Below are 20,155 nucleotides of genomic sequence, written 5' to 3' on the forward strand. Positions count from 1 at the left end.
AAAAAAAAAAAAAAAAAGTCTGGGCTTGGTGGCACATGCCTGTAAGTCTCAGCTACTCAGGAGTCTGAGGTAGGAGGATCACTTGAACCCAGGAAGCCAAGGCTGCAGTGAGCCATGATCACACCCCTGCACTCTAGGCTGGGTGACAGAGCTAGACCTTGCCTCAAACAAAATAAAAATAAAAAAATTAGTAAGTTAATATATATGTTTTATTAAATGTTTGAGTTATGTGTATATAATTGTTTTTAATAATTCTACATTTTATAATTCTGCATTTTACATGTCCAGTTATTTGTGCTGATAATGTCAAGATTTGTTTTATAAATAAGGTTGGGTTTTGGCATTTCAGGTTTTTATAATACCTTTTTAAAAATATCTGTGTGACTTGGCCGGGCGTGGTGGCTCACGCCTATAATCCCAGCACTTGGGAGGCCAAGGCGGGCGGATCACCTGAGGTCAGGAGTTCAAGACCAGCCTGGCCAACATGGTGAAACCCCATCTCTACTAAAAGTACAAAAATTAGCCGGGTGTGGTGGTGGGCACCTGTAATTCCAACTACGTGGGAGCCTGAGACAGGATAATTGCTTGAACCTGGGAGGTGGAGATTGCAGTGGGCCGAGATTACGCCACTGCACTCCAGCCTAGGAGACAGACCGAGACTCTATCTCAAAAAATAGTTAGTAATAGCAGCTTCTATTTACTTAAAGCTTACAATATGTCAGGCATTGTGCTGAGTGCTTTCTGTAAAACATAAATCCCCCAAGGATTAGAAATAATGTGCCTCAAGTGCTTAGCACAGGTTCCTACTGTGTGCCTGACACACAGTAGGTGCTCTATTAAGTCAGAGAGAGAATCTGAGAGGAGAGGGAATGTCAGAGATCATGGGCTCCAGCCCTGTACCCATCCTGTTTGGTACCTAAGGAGACGGAGGCCAAGAAAGGGAGTCCTCCCATGAGGCTTTCTGACTCCCAGTCTGTGTCTCTCAGAAGGACCATAGAAGAGGCCTAAGGAGGCTGGAGGAAGGGGCAGGGATGGGGAGCGAAAGTCGCAGTGGGGTCTGAGCAGCAGAGAGTGCTCAGTTTCTCCTGCAGGGACCCCCCCACACACCCACAAGCCATGTACCCGCAGCCAGTGTTTTCTGGGGCCTCTTATCACCCACCCCAGCCTGGACTGGGCTCTGGGACCCGGTGATGAACAAGGCTTGGCCACTGACCCGAGAGTTCACAGGTGGGTGGGGAGAGACCCACTGACAGTCAGTGACAATACAGAGTGAAAGTCATGGGGTCATGGCGATTCCTGAGGAGCAGGGAGAGACTGTGTGTGTGTGTGTGTGTGTGTGTGTGTGTGTGGTTTTTGTTTGGTTTTGGTAGAGAGGGGGCTCTCACTATGTTGCCCAGGCTTGTGTCCAACTCCTGGGCTCAAGCAGTCCTCCCACCTTGCCCTCCCAAAGCACTGGGATTACAGCCATGAGCATTAGCACCTGGCCGAGAGGATGCCTGAGTTGGGTTTCAAAGGCCAAGGAAGTTTTTCCATGGGCAGAAAGGGGATTCAGGTGCTCCCGGCAGAAAGCCCCCTATGTGCAAAGGCCTGGGAGCTTGGATGTCCGAGGCCCATTTTGAAAACAGAGAGGCTGGGTGTGGCCAGTCTCTGGGGCTGGAGGGTGTCCGGAGCAGGTGATGCAAGGCGTGAGTGAAGAAGCTCACTGGGCCTGTACAGAAAGGGCCTTGGTGTCTCATGAGGAACCAGACATCTCCTGGAGGTGACAGGGAGCCAGCGCAGGTCTTTGAGCAGAAGAGTGGCATGATCAGATGTTTGGTCCCCAATGTTCCCTCGGGTTTGTGGGAAGGGTGGCTTGGAGGGGGCAAACGTGGAGTCGGGGGAACATATGGGAGGCTGTCAGGCTCAGCTTTGGGCTGGAGGGTCCAGGGCAGGTGGTTGGGAGCTCCAGGGAGGCTGCCTGGGGAAAGAGACATGTCACAGCTCTACATGGAAGGGGCTGCTTCAAGAGGCAGTGAGCTCCCTGTCACTAGAGGTATGCAAATCAGGCCTGGGCTCCCCTTGGACTGGATGACTCCTGGGATCCTGTACCACCTTGAATACCTAACAGACCTCAACAGGAACAAAGATTTTGTGATATCCATGGAGTAGGACAGCCTAGAACATTAGGGACCAGCTCAGCTCCTGGGGAAGGAAAGTTCCCCCATCTCCCCTTTGAGTTTCAGGGATGTTATGATTTCAGGGTCCCTGCTTCACCCAGAAGTCCTCCCCCACCCTTTCCTTGGAGGAACAAACTTCCCCCCAATAAGGTCAAAGCTTCCAGTCTCAATGTGGAAAACAAATAGATCATCGAAGTCCCTCCAAGGGACAGAGAAGGGCACCTGAGCCTCCTGCTCCCATTGTGGGGGCGTGGGGACAGGGCAGGGAGTGCAAGGAGTTCGCTGCTGGCTGCCCTGACACCCACTTCCCTGGAGCACCCCCATCTTCTCGCCCCGCACGCCTCACTGTCCTGCCTGCTTGTCTTGGAGGGTTTGTAATTGGGATGATAAATCTTCCTGCCCAGCTGGCCAGCTCTAATCAGAGCCTGGTGTTTGGATGCAATTTAACTCCCTCGGGGAGGAGGGAGGGGCTGGAGGGCCAGTGGAGAAGAGGGTCCAAGCTCTGCTCAGTCCCCAACACTGCGAGCGAGAGGGAAGGCGCTTTCTTTGAGCTGATCTCTCTCCTCTCTCTCTCCCCCTCCCACCCCACCCCCCACTCTCCTTCCCACTCCCACTCCCACTCTTGCAGCTTCACTTCTCTGTTTCTGTCTAGGCTTCTGTCTTTCTCTGTGACAGCCAAGGAGAGCCACAGAATCCAACTCCATTTGTTTTATTGATGAGAAAACCTTGGTCAAGAGACAGAGAAAGGGAGAGGCAGGAAGAGGGTCCCAGCACTAGACTGCTTCTGAAATGGAGGGGACGCAACCCCTGATACGACAGAGTCAGTTCATCCAAGAAGGTCTCAGTTTCTCCCCTGCACCTCCCCAGCATCCCTCCTGGAGCGTGGCCATGGTCAGAGATGCCACAGACAGTGGAATCCATTCCTCTGACACACCTTTATTAAGCACCTACTATGTAGCATACACACAGTTACTGGGGATACAGCAGTAAAGAAAATATACACAAATTCTGCTTACATTCTAGGGGAGAAGAGAGAGGATGAGAAAGTTCAATAAAAACAGAGGGTGCTGGGTAAATGCTACAAAGAGGAATAAGGCAGGGAAGTGGTGTTTGGTAGGATGGCAAAGGGCGCATGGAAATAAGGTCTTTAGGGGAGGCCTCTCCGAGAAGAAATCTGGGCCAAGACCTGAAGGAGGTAAAGGAGCAAACTCGGAGCAGAGTGAAAGAGGGAGGGTGGAGTAGCGATGAGGCTGGAGAGGCCACAGCAGGATGCTCATGGGGGGCCCTGTGGGCATGGCGGACTTGGGCTTATCCTTGGATCGCCCAGAACCTAGAGCAATCAAGGAGAGCTTCCTGGAGGAAGCGGGGAAATTTGTTCAGGGCCTTGAAGGCAAGATGCATTCTGACAGCTAAAGACAAAAAAAAGGCAACACCATGTGGTGGTTAAAAACTCCCCTTTAAAACCAGACCCAGTTTCAAGTACCAGCTCCTATGAGACCTTGGGCAAGTCATCTCACCCCTCTGAGCCCGTTTCCTCATCAGTAAAACAGCAACAGTCCCAGTCCCTGCCTCCCACTGTGGTTGACAGGACGAAATGGGGCAGTCCAGACCCTGGTCTTGGCACGTGCTTAATATGTGTTTGTTGCCATTCTTCCAGGGAGGAGCACATTCATAGGAGTGCCCTAACAGGGGCACCAGGCCAGGCCCCGTCTCCTTTGCCCTTCCCATTGGGCCCCAGCCCCATTCCCACGCCCACTCAGGTTGATCCAGATGTCAAATGAGGAATTCTAGTAGGGGCTGGGATCCTGCTTGGAAGAGATCCACATCCTCCCCTCCCACCCCAGGGCCTTTGCATGTGCTGATCCCACTGCCTGAGACAATCTTTCCTTTCCCTTGCCCCTCATGCAATTACTTCCCAGTCAGGACTTGCCAGGACTCAACAGAAATATCATGTTTTTCTGGGAAAAACATCCTGCATCCCACCAGGCAAGATCCCTGCTCCAAGCTCTCGCAGCTCCTGAGCTTCTTCCCTCAGCCCTTATCACAGTCTGGAGTAATGTCTGTCCCTGCCACTAGACCAAGACCGTGCTGTCTTGTTCATGCTGTGTCCTTGGTACAAAGGAGATGCTTGATCCACAACTGTCAGCAAAAACCACAGGTTTCAGTTCCAGATTGTCCAGTCCAATCCCCCATCCATTATACAGAAGAAACTCTGAGGCCCAGCAAAGGTGAGAGACCTGCCCCACTGCACAGCAGTTCTCCTGCTCCGAGTTTGGTCTCTCCCCGAGGCACCCTGAGCTGCCCAGCCTCCGCAGGTCCCTCAGACCCCCGGGGCTTCACCTGCCACCTCCCCGGATTAATGGTGAGGCAGCTCAAGGAGGAAGCACCGGGCCAAAGCACGTTTAATTTTAATTTAGGAATCGGTTAAGGCTGCAGGCCTGCTCAGCCCCGGGCTGTCAATCAGCCTTCCTCAAGGCTGCATCAATTAGTTTAAAAATATTGAATGTAATTTTGCCTGACACAACATATTGCAGCTACTGCAAAATATAATTTATTTTAGAAGAAGAAATAATTAAACTAATTTGCATGTCAGTCAGCTGAACTGAAAAGCCAAGAGGGGAGGGCTGAGGGGGACCCAGTCCTTGGAGGGGACACCTGCCACTGGCCATTGGGTGAGATCCCCTTGGGCCTGGGTGTAACCTGTAGCTGCCGCTGAATGGACAAATGCCCAGGCAGCAGGAGGGACCCTGATATTGTATCAGGACCAAGCACTGAACTTGGAGTTGTGAAGCTTCGGACCCAACCCCAGGTCTGCTGCTGACTCCCCTAGGGCTGTGGGGAAAATCCTGCCCCTCCATGGACCTCTGTTTCCTCATCCAGAAAGTGGGTTTAACAAGGCCTTCTTCAAGGGTTATTTCAAGGATCACATGAGGTCATAATAAGAGAGTGTTATCAATTGGAAAATCCTACACAGAGGTGAAGATTAATAAACAGATTCCGTGTTTTATCCCAGAAACATTTAAGGTGGCAAAAAAATAGGATTATTTTCCATTCTTACAAATGATTCTAATTGTGATAGGAGGGATTTGGAGGAAGGCAGTCAGGCTGGATCCCCCCACCTCCCAGTCACCATAGGGTAGTGGTTTGCAAACCTTGCTACAGGCTGATCCTCTGAAGCTGTTAAAATAAATAAATAAATAAATGACCAAGCCTTGGCCATCGGTGTTTTCTAAAGGCTTCCCAGGTGATTGTAACGTACAGCCGTGCTGGAGACCCACTGCCACAATGGCAATGGCAGTGGCAATGAGTGCTGACCTTGGGCAGTCCATGAGCTCTGGGATCCCAGGCCAGCCCTAAATTCAGGAATTCCTAGAAAAGAAAATACAGCTGGCAACTTTGGCAATTTAGAGGTCACTCAGCTGCCCCGCCGCTTAGGTCTGAGACTCTAACTCATGCCAAGGGCATTAGGGCTTTCTCACAAGGTGACCTATGACATTTTAAAAGAAGAGGTAAGAGAAGCCGAGCCAAAGCAAAGGTGCTATAATGGGGGTCTCATCCGCAATGAGGATCTAGGAGGGGATCACCCACTCAGCAGTCCATCCTGCTCTACCTTCGACATGGCCCATAGGACCCTGTCTCTCCCTCCAGCCCATATACCCCCACCACCCTCCACTGCAGAGGGAAAGTGCCCTGGCCGCCCCCTCTACTCTCCCCTGCCTCTGCTGGGAGAGAGGCGCCTGTTCCTGGCTGTGGGCCTCGCCCCCTTCTTCCCAAAAGCACCCACCGTCTGTCTGTTGAAATTCGCCGGCAACGCACTCTTAAAAATAACGGTTCACCCGGCATCCCCAGTCACGACTCCCATCTCTCACCCCGGAAAAGCCCCCTGTAATCACTAGAATGGCAGATCTGGTGAGCTTAGAAGATAATGTGCCCCTGGCTAACGGGAACTCCAGAGAGAAGCCAGGGTCTGAGTTAATTAAGAACTCAGCCCCCTCCTTTTCCTGACTGCCCCCCGCAGGAGGTGGCTGTACCTGCCTTCTTATCTCTATTTCTCTCTTTATCAACACGTGAGCAGCTGCCATCAGCACACAGTGGATCCTGAGTTCACAGCAGGAGGCAGCCGACCAGTTCCACTCCCCGCGAAACTCATGGGGAGCCTGGATACCTGGAAGCTTTCAGGCTGCCCCTAAAAGAGCTCCCTGCCAGCCCAGCCAGAAAGCCACATCTTCCAAGTCACTGCTTGGAAGTGAGGTGTGGTTTCCTCCTCCAGGAGATGTTCCTGAGGTCACTGGCAGGTAGAACATGTCAGTAATGAACATGTCAGTAATGAATATGTAACCAAGATAGCAGAGGATGGGGCACCAGAGAGCACTCAGAGGTCTGGGCTGGTGAGGGCTTAGAAAGCACCAACACTCAGGGCACTGCTCAGACAGGACAGGCTGGGATAAAGTATTCCACATCCTAGAATTATTTAATGTCATTGCTAATAGGACCCTGCGAGGATGTCTGTTTATTTACAAATGCTTATATAGCACTTGCTATGTGTAGTACACACAGTTTTAAATGCCCTGCAGATATTAACTCAATCTGTCTCTTCACCTACCTATTAACCCGTTTGTGCCTGAGGTTGTAATTTTTTGAATTTTTGCAATCAGACCTTGGCGATGACCTAAGATATAAATAACTCTCACATGCTTAGCATTCCAATAATGGAACGCTAGGCATAAGTGGGTCAATATTGGACCCATTTTGCAGGTGAGAAAATTGAGGCACAGGGAGGTCACGTGACATGGCTCGGATTACACAGACATGTAGCCACAGAGCTGGAATCAGAACTACCCAGCATTGCTCGTAATCACTATGCTCTGTTTATTTTCCAGGTGTGGAAACTGATGTCAGAGAAGGCAGGATCTTACCCAAGACCAAATACTGGGTCAGGGACACAGCCATGCCTGGAATTCAAGCCTCCTGCTGTCTCAGTCTTTCCAGGCTTCATTCATTCATTCATTCATTCATTCAGCAAATATTAATATGTTAGAATTTACCTGTACCATATCCCACAATGCTGGTAGCCCAGAGATAAATAAGACAGGGACCATGACCTTGAAGACATCCCAACTTGGAGGGGTGGGGACTTCATGGTTTTGCTGGCCAAGATTTTCCTCCCTGGACTTGTCTGGCCCGTTTAGGATCAGGTCTTGAGAAGGCAGAGGTCTTGGAGTTTAGTTGCCCCTGACCCACGTCTAGAAAGCGTCCCATGTTTTAGTTTCTCCTTTGCAATATGGGGATAGAAATTGTACCAAACCACAGGATTTCTGCAAGGATACTTAAAATAATGAATGTAGATGCTCCAGGTGCATGCTGTGTGCTCTGTGGTGAGGGGAGGGGTGGCAGTGGTGATGGCAGCATTGTTGGGGATCAGGGATGTGATGGTGATATTGGTGATTATGATGGGGTAATAGTAGTAATAGGTGGGCTGGTGGTGGTGGTTGTGGTGACTATGGAAGAGATGGTGGTGGTATTGGTGATGATGATGGTGAAGGTGGTATTGGTGATGGTGCTGGGGTTGGTGGTGGTGGTGAGGGTGGTAATGGTGATGGCTTTAGTATTATTTATGGTAGAGATGATGAGTGTAGTACTAGAGGATGTGGTTCATTCTAATGGTGATGGTAGTGATGGTAGTGATGGTGATGACCTGATGGTGGTGGTGGTGATGGCAGTGGTGATGGTAACAGTGTAAGAATGGTGATGGTGGTACTGATAGTTATGTTGGTAGACGCACTGATAATAATGCAAATAGTGGTATTGGTAATGGCTTAATGATGACAATGGTAATAGTAATAGCGGTGGTGATGGCAAAGGTGGCCATGGTGGAGATGGTGATGGTGGTGTTGATGCTAACAGTGGTGACGGTGTTGGTGATGGCAGTGGGTGCTACTGGTGATTGTGGTGGTGAGGGTTGTAGTGATAATGCCACTGGTGCCAAAGCTGATGGTAATGGTGGTGATGGTTACAGCGATGATTACTCAACTTATGCCCAAATGTTGCCAGTTCTGGTCCTTGTACCAGCTTGGTTAACCCACAAATCTCTCAGCATGACCCCACTGCCTACTGTTGTCCTTGTAGTAGAGAGGAGGCTATCTAGATCTCACACTTGCTGCCTCTCCCCCGCTCCTGTGCTCTCATTACAGACAATCATGCCCAGCTCTCCCGGGCATCCCTAAGGATCCGAATCCTGGATGTGAACGACAATCCCCCAGAACTGGCCACACCCTACGAGGCAGCTGTATGCGAGGATGCCAAGCCAGGCCAGGTACCCCTGAGGGGCTGGGGACTGGGGATTGCTTCCAGGACTGGCCAGCAGCACCCTCTGCCTGGACCCAGAGTGGTCTCAGCCTCACCACTAGCCCCCTATCCCCTCCTCACCCTTCAGCTCATCCAGACCATCAGCGTGGTGGACAGAGACGAGCCCCAAGGCGGGCACCGCTTCTATTTCCGCCTGGTGCCTGAAGCTCCCAGCAACCCTCATTTCTCTCTGCTTGACATCCAAGGTGAGCCTCCAAACCCTAGGATGCAAGAAGGGAGAGGCACAGTCTCTCTGCCCTGTTCCCATATTATAGACAGAGGGACGGAGGCGCCCACAGGGCCTATGTTGGATCTAAGATCATATGGAAAGTCTGGGCCAAGCTGGAGCTGTTACCCAGCCCACTGGCCAAACGCAAGCAGGGTGTGGGTTGGTGGAGTGGAGGAGGGCGTCCCAAGGATAAGAAATGGCAGATGGGAAGATATAGACAGGGAATAAATGAGGAATGGTTGTGCCAGAGTCCAGGGTGGAAAGAGCCCCCGTTCTGAGTGAAGACTGAAGTAAGCCACGTGCACACACTGCCTACCCTGCAGGTTTCTGGTTTTTTATTTGATTTTTTTTTTTTTTTTTTTTTTGACAGGGTGTCTCTCTGTCAGTCAGGCTGGAGTGCAGTGGCTCGTTGCAACCTCCACCTTCCAGGCACAAGCAATCCTCCTACCTCAGCCTCCCAAGTAGCTGGGACTATAGATGTGTGCCACCATGCCCAGCTAATTTTCGTATTTTTTGTCGAGACGGGATTTTTGCCATATTGCCTAGACTAGTCTTGACCTCCCAGGCTCAAGCTATCGGCCTGCCTCGGCCTCCCAAACTGCTGGGATTACACGTGTGAGCCACTGTGCCCAGCCCACCCTGCAGTTTAAAAACTGCTTTGTTCCACTCACATTCCCTCTTTGGTTTTTGGAATTGTTCTTGAAACAAGGTCTCACTTTGTCACCCAGGCAGCAGTGCAGTGGTGCAATCATAGCTCACTGCGGCCTTGAATTCCTAGGCTCAAGCAGTCCTGCGTCAGCCTCCCGAGTAGCTGGCACTACAGGTGCACACCATCACCCCTGGCTAATTTTTTTTTTGTTTTTTGTAGAAATGGGGTCTTGCTGTGTTGCCCAGGCTGGTATCCAGCTCCTGGGCTCAAACGATCCTCCTACCTTGGCCTCCCAAAGAGCTGGGATTACAGGCATGAGACACCACGCCAGACTCACATTTCTTTCTGCATCCTCACAGCCATCTTGTGAGGTAGTTTTCTGACTCCTCTCCCCATTTTACAGGTGATGAAACTGAGACTGTAAGAGAGAAAGAGCCCTGCCCAGGGTCATATAGGGAGTCAGTGGTGTGGGTAGGATTCAACCCACCCCCATCGCCAGTCCAGTGTGCTTCCTGCCTTAGCGCACCACCGGGAAAGCAAGCTGCCCTGACCTGCCTGAGTCCACTGTGAGATTCCTCCCCTCTGGCTCTCACAAGTTCCTCATGATGTTGAAGTTTGAACCTTTAAGGAATAGACTGAGGGGAAGAGAGTAGTCACCAAACTGGAAATAAGGGACCAGGCTTAGCAAAGGGTGCGCTATACCACCCTGGCAAGCTCCTGTTCCTCTCTAGTTTTTTGTGGTGGTTGTTGTTTTGTGTGTGTATGTGTGTGTGTGTTTTGTTTGTTTGTTTGAGACAGCATCTCATTCTGTTGCCCAGGCTGGAGTGCAGTGGTGCAATCTCAGCTCACTGCAACCTCCATCTCCCAGGGCCAAGAGATTCTCCTGCCTCAGCCTCCCAAGTAGCTGGGGTTACAGGAGTGCACCACCACTCCTGGCTAATTTTTGTATTTTTAGTAGAGACAAGGTTTCCTCAAGTTGGCCAGACTGGTCTCGAACTCCTGACCTCAGGTGATCCACCCACCTCCCAAACTGCTGGGACACCTGTTCCTCTCTAAGCCTCAGTTTCATTGTCTAAAATAGGGAAGATGCCTACTGTCCCGGGTGGCTAGGTGGCCCCAGTAAAATAAGGGCCACTGAGATATAGTGTTAATACCTAGAAATATCAATTCCTACGTCCAGCAATTATGTATTGAGCGTTTATTGAGACACAAAGCCTCTGTGTCAGGGTCTGCTCTGGGTCCTGGAAACGCAATAGCAAACACAACAAAACGTAGTTTTATTCTAGTGAGGTGAGACAGAAATTACACAAATGAAAAAGTGTGTTGGGGGTGACAAGTGGCTGGGGTGGAGGAATAATGCAGTCTCCACAAGGGTCTGGACTTGTCTTTCTTCAACCCTGGGTGCCTGGAGCAGTGCTTGGCACATAGCAGGTGTTTGATAAAATGTGTTCAATGAAACAGTGAAAAGTAAAGCAGGGACCAGGCATGTTGGCTCACACCCATAATCTCAACACTTTGGGAGGCTGAAGTGGGCAGATTACTTGAGGACAGAAGTTCGAGACCAGCTCGGCCAACGTGGTGAAACTCCGTCTTCACTAAAAATACAAAAATCAGCAGGGCGTGGTGGTGCACGCCTGTAATCCCAGCTACTCCAGAGGCTGAGGCAGGAGAATTGCTTGAACCCAGGAGGCGGAGGTTACAGTGAGGTGAGATGGCACCATTGCCCTCCAGCCTGGGCAACAAGAGCAACACTCCACTTCCAAAAAAATAAAAAAAGGAAAGCAGGGTAAGAGGAGAAGCTATCTTCTTAAACAGGGTGGCCTGGGAAGGCCTCTCCAAGGGGATCCATAGTGAGAAGGGACCTAAAGGGTATGAGAGAAAACGACCACCCCAGTGGTAGAAACAGCAAGGCCCCGTGGTGAGCAGGACTGGGGTGAATTAGGAATGGAAGAGACCTGAGTGATTAGAGTGAGTAAGAGACAGGACTGGGAGGAGATGTGGTCAGCAAACCAGATCATGTGGTTTCCTTCTGGCCTTGGAATAGGTCTGGGATCCTTTTCAAGGCCTTTACACACTCACACCCAATGTGAGAGGCCTTAGTGGTCTCTGAAGCCAGACCCGTCTGTACCCCTGGGAGTCCTGTTAAAAACATGTAAGGCTCATGCTTATAACCCCAGCACTCTGGGAGGCCAAGGCAGGAGGATCCCTTGAGACCAGGAGTTTCAGAATAGCCTGGGCAATACAGTGAAAACCCATCCTTTAAAAAAATAATAATAATTAGCTGGGTGTGGTGGTGCACACCTGTAGTCCCAGCTACTCAGGAGGCTGAGGCAGGAGAATCACTTGAGCCTAGGAGTTTGAGGCTCCATTGAGCCATGATCGCACCACTGCACTCCAGCCTGGGAGACAGAGTGAGACCTTGTCTCAGTCAATCAATAATTAAAAATAAATAATGAAAAATAATAAACAGATGTAACAACCAGTGCAGCTCAGATGGCCAATCAGAAAGGACGCTGACCATAGCCTGGAGCAGGACCCTAGAAACCCTGCCATGCCAGGCATTAACTCCTTCGTGGCTTGATTGTGTCAAAGTTGGGAGGCTGCCTGGGGAAAAGGTTGAGGCAGCAGGGAGGGACTTGGGGGGCTCAGTGTCAACAGCTATTTAAACCTTTTTTGGAAGTATTTCAATATTTTAACAACGAGTACAGCCCTGCCTACTCATTATTCCAGTAGTATCTCGAGCTGGTCACAGGAAACACAGCTAGCCTTGGCTCAACTCTACCAAGTTCACCAGGCTTTACAATCCAAGGGGCCCGAGATTCTGCCTCAATTGCTTTTGTTTAGCTGTGGGGGGAGGGTGGGGGCACCAGAACTGCCATCCAGAGTGCCACCTGGTGTAAGCTCCGGGGACTGGGTGGCAGCAGCACGCTGAGGTCATAGCAGCCGTGGAAGGCCTCCTCCTCCAGTCCCTCAGCCCCTTCTCACTACTTGCCAAGCCCCCTCCTCCTCACTGTATAAATATCTTAGGTGACAAACGGCTACCCCAACCCATCTGTTTCTTTGTACAAATGTGTAGCCAGTTTGGAAACGTGATTTATAAATATTGCCTTTGCAGCCAGGGATTGACACTGATGTATGTCAGGCCAGATGGATGGATGCAGCGCTGGGCACAGATCCCACCTAGAAGGGTGGGGTAGGGGGCTGGGGTGGCCAGCGGCTTCCCCAGCTGAAGCCAGCTGCTGCCCAGGAGGGCAACTTGATGCATTCAGGGATGATGCCTGGGGATTCCCCTTCATGGGGTGGAGGAGTGGTGGGGACCCGAGTTCCCAGAACATATGGTCCCATGGCCCGAGACAGCAACCCTGAGAGACAAACATCCCTGTTCTTGCTTGGCAATCTGAGGCTGAGCCAGAGCCAGCCACTCATTTCTCAAATCTGCCTACTTCTCTGTGCCTCCACTACTACTATTATCTCACACCTAAAACACGCGAGAGCTTCGTGGCTGTTCTTCCACATTGACTCCTGCATTTTAGATGATAAGCTCCTTCAACTAGAACACAGGCCCAGCAAAGACAGGGACCGCATCCATCCTGTCCATTGCAGTATCCCCAGGGAGGACAGATAGAATAGTCCTGACAGACAGATGGTGCTCAATTCCTACTTGCTGTTGAATGAATGGGTTTGTCACTAGGTCACTTCTTTGCTTAAAGCCCACCAACCAATGGCTTCCTGTTGCATTTAAGAAAATTATCCAGATTCTGGCCAGGAGTGGTGGCTCATGCCTGTAATCCCAGCACTTTGGGAGGCTGAGGCAGGCAGATCACTTGAGGCCAAGAGTTCGAGACCAGCCTGGCCAACATCATGAAACCCTGTCTCTACTAAAAAGTACAAAAATTAGCCAGGCGTGATGGCAGACGCCTGTAATCCCAGCTCCTCAGGAGGCTGAGGCAGGAGAATTGCTTGAACCAGGAGGCGGAGGTTGCTCTGAGCCAACATTGCGCCACTGCACTCCAATTTGGGTGACAGAGCAAGATTCTGTGAAAGGAAGAAAGAAAAGAAGGAAGGGAGGGAGGGAGGGAAAATGACCCACATTCCTTACCACAGCTTCCCAGGCTTTCCACAATGAGCGCCTGCCTCCTCCTCCAGCCTCGTCTTGACTCATTGTAGCTATTACCCTCATTCCTCCAGCCACAGAGGACTGAGTGTCCTCTCAGTGTCCCAGGTCCCTGAGTGTATTATGCTTCTTCCAGCCTCAGGACCTTTGCATGCGCTGTTCCCTCTCCCTAAACTCATTGTTCGGGCTCAGAAATCATATCACTTCTTCCAAGAAGCTCTCCCCGAACTCCTAGACTGGCTCAGGTCCTCTGTCATGTGCTCTTCCTATATTCGTCCTTCACAGCACTCACCATGGTTTATAATTGTTAACTAAGTTGTGGGTTTGTTTGATTAGCATTGTTTCTCACATGAAAATATGAGCTCTGATCCAGGACCAGCAGTGAGCTGGCTTAGCTCTCTATTGTTTTCTCAGTGACTAGAGTGGTACCTAGCACATAGTAATTAATAAAGATTTGTTGGATGGAGGCCAGGCATGGTGGCTCATGCCTGTAATCCCACCACTTTGGGAGGTTGAGGCAAGAGGAGTCCAGGAGTTCGAGACCAGCCTAGACAATATAATGAGACCTCATCTGTACACATACACACACAAAAAAAACTTTAAAAATTTTAAAAAAAATTAGCTGAGCATGGTGGTGCACACCTGTAGCCCTAGTTCCTCAGGAAGCTAAGGTGGAAGGATTGCTTGAGCCTGGGAGGCCAAGGTCACAGTGAGCTGAGGTCACACCACTGCACTCCAGCCTGGGTGACAGAGTGAGACCCTGTCTCAAGAAAAGAAAAAAAAGATTTGTTGGATGAATGGAAGGAAGGAAGAGTGCTTTCAGTGGAAAAATTCAGACAAGTCACTTGTCTCTGAGCCACAATTTCCATATATACAAAATGGGAATAATACCACAACTCTTAATAGGTTGTGAGGATTAAACATTACTATGTATTTCAAATATGCAGACAGTCCTTGATGCATAAAAAATATCCATTCAGCGCAAATGGGTCCCATGCCATTCCCTCTTTCTCCCATCTTGCCCTCCAGCCCCCTTTCTTCCCCTGCAGAAGGCAGATTTTTCCCAGCTGGGGTTGACGCACCCTTTGGTGGGAGAGCTAGAGTTCAAGCCTGAGTGTAGCCAGTTTGAACTGTCGAACTTGACTCAACTTTGCCAAGTTCCCAAGGCTTTCCAACCCAAGGGGCCTGCAATTCTGCCTTAATTGCTTCTGTTTGGCTGAGGTGGCCACCAGAGCTGCCATCCAGTGTGACCACCCCATGTAAGCTCCGGGGATGGGGTGGCAGCAGGGACCTGAGGGGCTGACCGGAGACCACTAGTTCTCCCAAAAGCTGTGGTTCATTCAAGGATTGCTCTTCAAGACTGGCTCCGTGCCAGCCCTGGCTGGCCATGCAGTGGAGAAACAGGCACACACTAACTTAACACAATGTGACAAGTGCTGTAACAGAACTGTGCATGGCACCTGCGTAGTCAGAGCAGGGAGAGGGGGAACCATAAATCCTTCCTTCCCAGGGAAGCGGAGAAAGGAGGCCACAAGAAAGGAGGTGACATTTAGCTGGAGCATGACGGATGAGGAATTTGCCCAGGCAAGAAGGTGAAAAGGGTGTTCCAGATAGCGGGAACTTTATGAGCAAAGGCAGGGCGGCCTAGACAGGGAGCCAGCAGTGGGTGCAGCACAGGGAAGATGGGGGCGGGATCTGAAAAAATATTAACCAGCATTATTGAGCCCTTCTATGGGCTGGGAACTTTTCTAAGCGTTATGTGTGAATTACACCATTTAATCCTCACACCTGCATGATACCCTTTCTGAGTTTACAGACGGGTAAACTGAAGCTTAGAGAAGCTCAGTGGGTTTCCCCAGCTAGTAAATGATAGACTTGCATTGTTTTTCAACATTTTAATGGAAATTCTCAAATATATGTAAAAGGAGATAGGCTAATGGCATGAACCCTCATGTTCCCGGCACCTCGTGGGCAGCTTCCAACTCATGGCCAGTTGCGCTGCATCTGGACCTGCAGTCCACTTCTGAGATGTGCCAAAGGCCACAAGTCAGACCTTCCCAGGGCTCCTTCTGCTGCATAGCATCCGTGATGAGAAAGGCCAGATCTAGGGTGCTGAATTGGGGGCGTCTGGGGAAGGGGCTGGGTTAACTGGGGCCACGAAGCAGGGCAAGGAACCCAGGCTGCCAACAGATCTCCCAGATCTGGCTCTCAGATTAGAAAGAGCAGACTGAAGACCGCAGGGAGAAGGAGGACTGAAGGTCCCCAGCAGGAAGGCAGGGCCCCCTTTGGCAGAGTTGGCTGTGAAGGGCGGGGCAGCAGCCTTCAGAGCTCTGGGCACTTCGTCCCCCTGCGTGTGCAGAACTGAGAGGGGCCATCAAAATGACAGAGGGTCAGGTGGCCTGACTCCTACAGAACAGGTGTGAAGAAGGCAGGAAGGGCGGAGAAGGGGGTGCCACCTGTCACCTCAGCCTGTGATCCAAGGCCAGCCACCATCCCCCTGCATCCTGCCTGGCTTCCCCAGTGACAGGCTGAACTAGTGCCATGAGTTCCATTTGTATTTGTTCACTGTCCTCTCTGGCCGCCTGTGTGAAAAAGAAAGATGTGAAGAAGAAGACCTCGACACTCCAGGGCCCCTCATCAGGCCCCTCACCACGCCCCCAGCCCTCTAGGCTCAGCCTCTTAGGCAGAGACTCCTTGTCAGGCTCCAGGACTCTCAACTAGCCTTGGGGTATGAAAGACAGAAAGATCCCACAGCCAAAGGCAGATGCTGGCTGGCCTTCTGCCTTCTGGTGACCTGGTCCCTTCTGATGACCCAGGACTTGTCAGGGCCCAACAAACCACAACCCAAGGACCCTATAGGACTCCTAGGGTCAGAATACACTGGGAAGCTGGGGTGGAATCTAGAGCAAAAACAAACTATTGAGACAATATGAAAAAAAAAAAAAAAAAGACATAGCCGGGACAGGACCTTGGCCTAGCTGGGGACAGAATCTTAGAATAGCTGGGGACCTTGGCACAGCTGAGGACAAAATCTTAGGATAGCTGAAAACAGAATCTTGGGATGGTTGAGGACAGAATTGTGGGCTACATGGGGACAGGATCTTTGGGCAGCTGAGGGCAGACTTTGGGGGACAGAATCTTTGGACAGCATGGGGCAGAATTTGGAGGCACCTTGTAACAGAATTTTGGGAGACCAGAGAAGAGACTCATGATTCCACTGGGAGATGTAGTTTGGGGCATAGGGAGGTAAATCTCACAGTGCAATCAAGAGGTGGCTAGGACAAGGATGCTGACCCCCGGCTCCAAGTCACACCGCACCCCCTTCTTCTGGAACAGACAACACCGCTGCAGTGCACACGCAGCACGTGGGCTTCAACCGGCAGGAGCAGGACGTGTTCTTCCTGCCCATCCTGGTAGTGGACAGCGGGCCACCCACGCTGAGCAGCACGGGCACACTCACCATCCGCATCTGTGGCTGCGACAGCTCCGGCACCATCCAATCCTGCAACACCACGGCCTTTGTCATGGCCGCCTCCCTCAGCCCCGGCGCCCTCATTGCCCTCTTGGTCTGCGTTCTCATACTGGTCGGTGAGTCCATCGAGAGCCACCCAGCCCTGCCTGATTGACCCCCATCCTGGGGTCCTGGGTTTCCTTCCTAACCAGCCCCCATGGGGCCTCAGCTTCCCTGTCCACATGAGGATGGGCTGGCCAAACGATCTCCAAGCTCTAACATGCAGCCCCCATGAGGAGTCTTCTAAGTGCAGAGCAGCCCCGCCACCAACTCCAGGGATGAGCTCACTGTGGCCCACCCCCTACACAGCCTAAACCTCACCCTAGCATATTTTTTTTTAATTCTCTTATGTGAATGGTCCCTTTTTAGTCTCTATGTAGGACTTTTAGTAAGAAGGGCTCTTGTGAACCTCACAACCACATGGCCAGGCATATATTATCCCATTTTTCAGATGAAAGCGCTGAGGGTCAGAGAGGTTAGGTGGCTGGTGTAAGGGTACCGGATAGTCTTCGGATTTGATATTACGTCTTCTCACCCTGTGTCCTCTACTCCTCTAACTACACCACCTGCTATTAATCTAAACTGAGAGCAAAATCTCAAGTCATTGGTGGTGGGGAGGGGGGCAAAGTCTACACTGGTTCCAGCCCACTAGCAGCCATTTGAACCCCAAAGTGTCCCCAATGAAGAGGTCAAGTTTCAGAAGCTAACCTGGATTTGAGTGGCCATATGCCACCTTTCACAGCTGTAGCCACCCAAGTACAGAAGGGCACTGAGGCCAAAGCTAGGGGAGCTCAAGGGAGGTCCAAGCGCAGATTCTAGCCTTGCTGTGCTCCCTGGGAGATGTCAGCTGCCTCCCCATGCCCTCGCTGCCGAGCACTGGCATGGCCTCTGTCCACCCTCTGAGGACCTGCCCAAGGCCAGGCTGTACCTCCTCAGGTCCCAGCAGAGGCCCTGGGCAGGCTTCTCCTAATTGGGAAGCCCCCCTTCTCCCCCCACCCCAGCCCATGGCTCAGAAACCCTTTTTCCAGAGGGTGCACTTTACAGCAGTTTCATTTTCCGAGGCAGTGCAAACAAATTTCTGCCTAATTGCCCACAAACGAAGACAGTGCACATCAGTGCTCTAAAGGTGACGGGCGGAATCGCTGATCAGGCCTGGCACATCTGTCGCCCGCCGCCCGCAAACCTCACCATCTGCTCCCGTGGGCATCCCCCTCCATAGCTCCCAGCCTCGGCTCTGAAAGCCATCCATCCATCTTTCCCACTTCTCTCCTGACACCTTCCTTCCCTGTGCCCTCCCTCCAGGCCTGTCCCCAGCTCTCATGCTCTTCCCTGTCACAGGCCACCTTGTTAGGTGGTGAGCAGGTGCCCTGCCCCATAGCCCTCACAGCCAGCCCTGGCCACTGGAGCTGTTTGGAGGAGCAACAAGAGTCCAGTGCCCAGCACAGTACCTGGTACATGTCTGTCCATCTGTCTGTCCATCCACCCACCATCATTTACCTATACATCCATCCAGTGAGTCCCTCCCATGTGCTAGACACTGAGATTTAGCAGTCAGCAAAAGAGACTTAAAAGCCCTGAGTAATTGAAAAGTCGGGGTTGCTAACACTGAGATGGGGGAGACTCGGGGTGGGGAAGGGGGAAAGATTAGTATTCCACCTTTGGACCTGTTAAGTTTGAGATTCGCTTGGTCAACAAGAGGACATGTTGAGTAGGAAACTGAATGTACAATCTAGATTTCGGGGGAGAGGTTCAGGCTGGAGGCTGAGATATGGGAATTGTCAGTTTCTAAATGGAACTTTTAAAGCCGTTGAGACCAAAGGAGAGCTCCAAGAGAGGGAGCATGGATACAGAACTGAGGTCTGAATCCTAGGACATCTGAGTTAAGGTAGGCGAGGAGAAGCCTGCTTAGAAGATTGAGAATGAGTGATCAGTGAAGTTGGAGGAGGAGGAGGAGAATGTGGAGTCTTGGAAATCAAGTGAAGAAAGCCAAGAGGGGACAAGCCTTCATTCACTTACCCGTGTCCTCCATCCAGCTCTTCCTTCAGTCATTCATTCACTCAACAAGCATGGTTCAGGTGCTCACTGCATGCCAGCCACCAAGATAGAGGAACATTTCCCAGGTCCTCAACGGTAGCTTAGGGTGTGTGTTTTGGGGAGGAGGCAGACATGGTAACACAGCAGGGTCTGGTCTATGACAGAGCTGTGGCTTTCAAACTTGAGCTGCCTCTTCATGTTTGCAGGTCTTGTTAAAACACAGATCCCCCTCCACTGCCACAAGATCCGTGCCAGGATCCAAGGGTCTGCATTTCTAACAAGCTTCCAAGGGGATGCTGCTGTTGCCCAGGGGCTGCACTTTGAGAAACAGTATGATAGAGGAAGGAGCCCCGTCCTGGGGAATCTTGGAGGGGAAGGCACGGAACCTGGCCTGCAGCTCTCAGGGAAGGGTTCCTGCAGGCCTTGACCTGCAGGAGAACCAAAGGGCTGAGTAGGAGCTCAAGACTTCTCGTGTGGCAGAGGAGGGTGAGGGTGAAAGAGAGGTCAGGGTGAAGGACATCTTTCACTCCCCCAGTTCCGTCTGTTTCTCAGCTGCCTGCTACACACCCCCAGCACCTAGAGTCCTCAGAGAATATATCTCTTCATAGAGCTGAGAAGGGAGACCTCAGGCCTCAAGGCCCGGGAAAACCTTTAACACTGCTCTCCCATTGGCCACCTCCACCCCAGAGTAATCTAGCCTCGATTTGCATACCTCCCGAGATGGGTGGCTCACTACCTCTCCAGACACTCAGCTCAGTTTTGATTGTAAGAATGGCTTTTTGAACAGAAATCCAGGAAATCTGTAGGAACGTTGAGACTGGGCCCACTCTGCTGGCGGGAAGCGGGAGGAGATGGGGTAGAGGGTCCTCCTAACGCCGTGGGCGGGGCTTGGCCCTCAGTCGCCCCCTCTGTCCCCCTGGCAGTGCTGGTGCTGCTGATCCTCACCCTCAGGCGCCACCACAAGAGCCACCTGAGCTCGGACGAGGATGAGGACATGCGGGACAACGTCATCAAATACAACGACGAAGGCGGCGGCGAGCAGGACACCGAAGCCTACGACATGTCGGCGCTGCGGAGCCTCTACGACTTCGGCGAGCTCAAGGGCGGCGACGGGGGC

General features: G+C 51.5%; 1 protein-coding gene across 1 annotated transcript in view; it reads left to right on the plus strand.

Moving 5' to 3' along the window:
• The window catches only part of CDH22 (cadherin 22, type 2), a 27,199-nt gene that overhangs the window by 6,514 nt on the left and 530 nt on the right, over nucleotides 1-20,155 (plus strand). The window contains exons 4-7 of the mRNA XM_011983832.1: nucleotides 8,348-8,469; nucleotides 8,590-8,707; nucleotides 16,830-17,081; nucleotides 19,962-20,155. Coding sequence (XP_011839222.1) covers nucleotides 8,348-8,469; nucleotides 8,590-8,707; nucleotides 16,830-17,081; nucleotides 19,962-20,155 — 686 coding nt within the window. The remainder of the gene's footprint in view (nucleotides 1-8,347; nucleotides 8,470-8,589; nucleotides 8,708-16,829; nucleotides 17,082-19,961) is intronic.

The sequence above is a fragment of the Mandrillus leucophaeus genome, unplaced genomic scaffold (assembly GCF_000951045.1).
Source record: "Mandrillus leucophaeus isolate KB7577 unplaced genomic scaffold, Mleu.le_1.0 Scaffold255, whole genome shotgun sequence".
NCBI lineage: Eukaryota > Metazoa > Chordata > Mammalia > Primates > Cercopithecidae > Mandrillus > Mandrillus leucophaeus.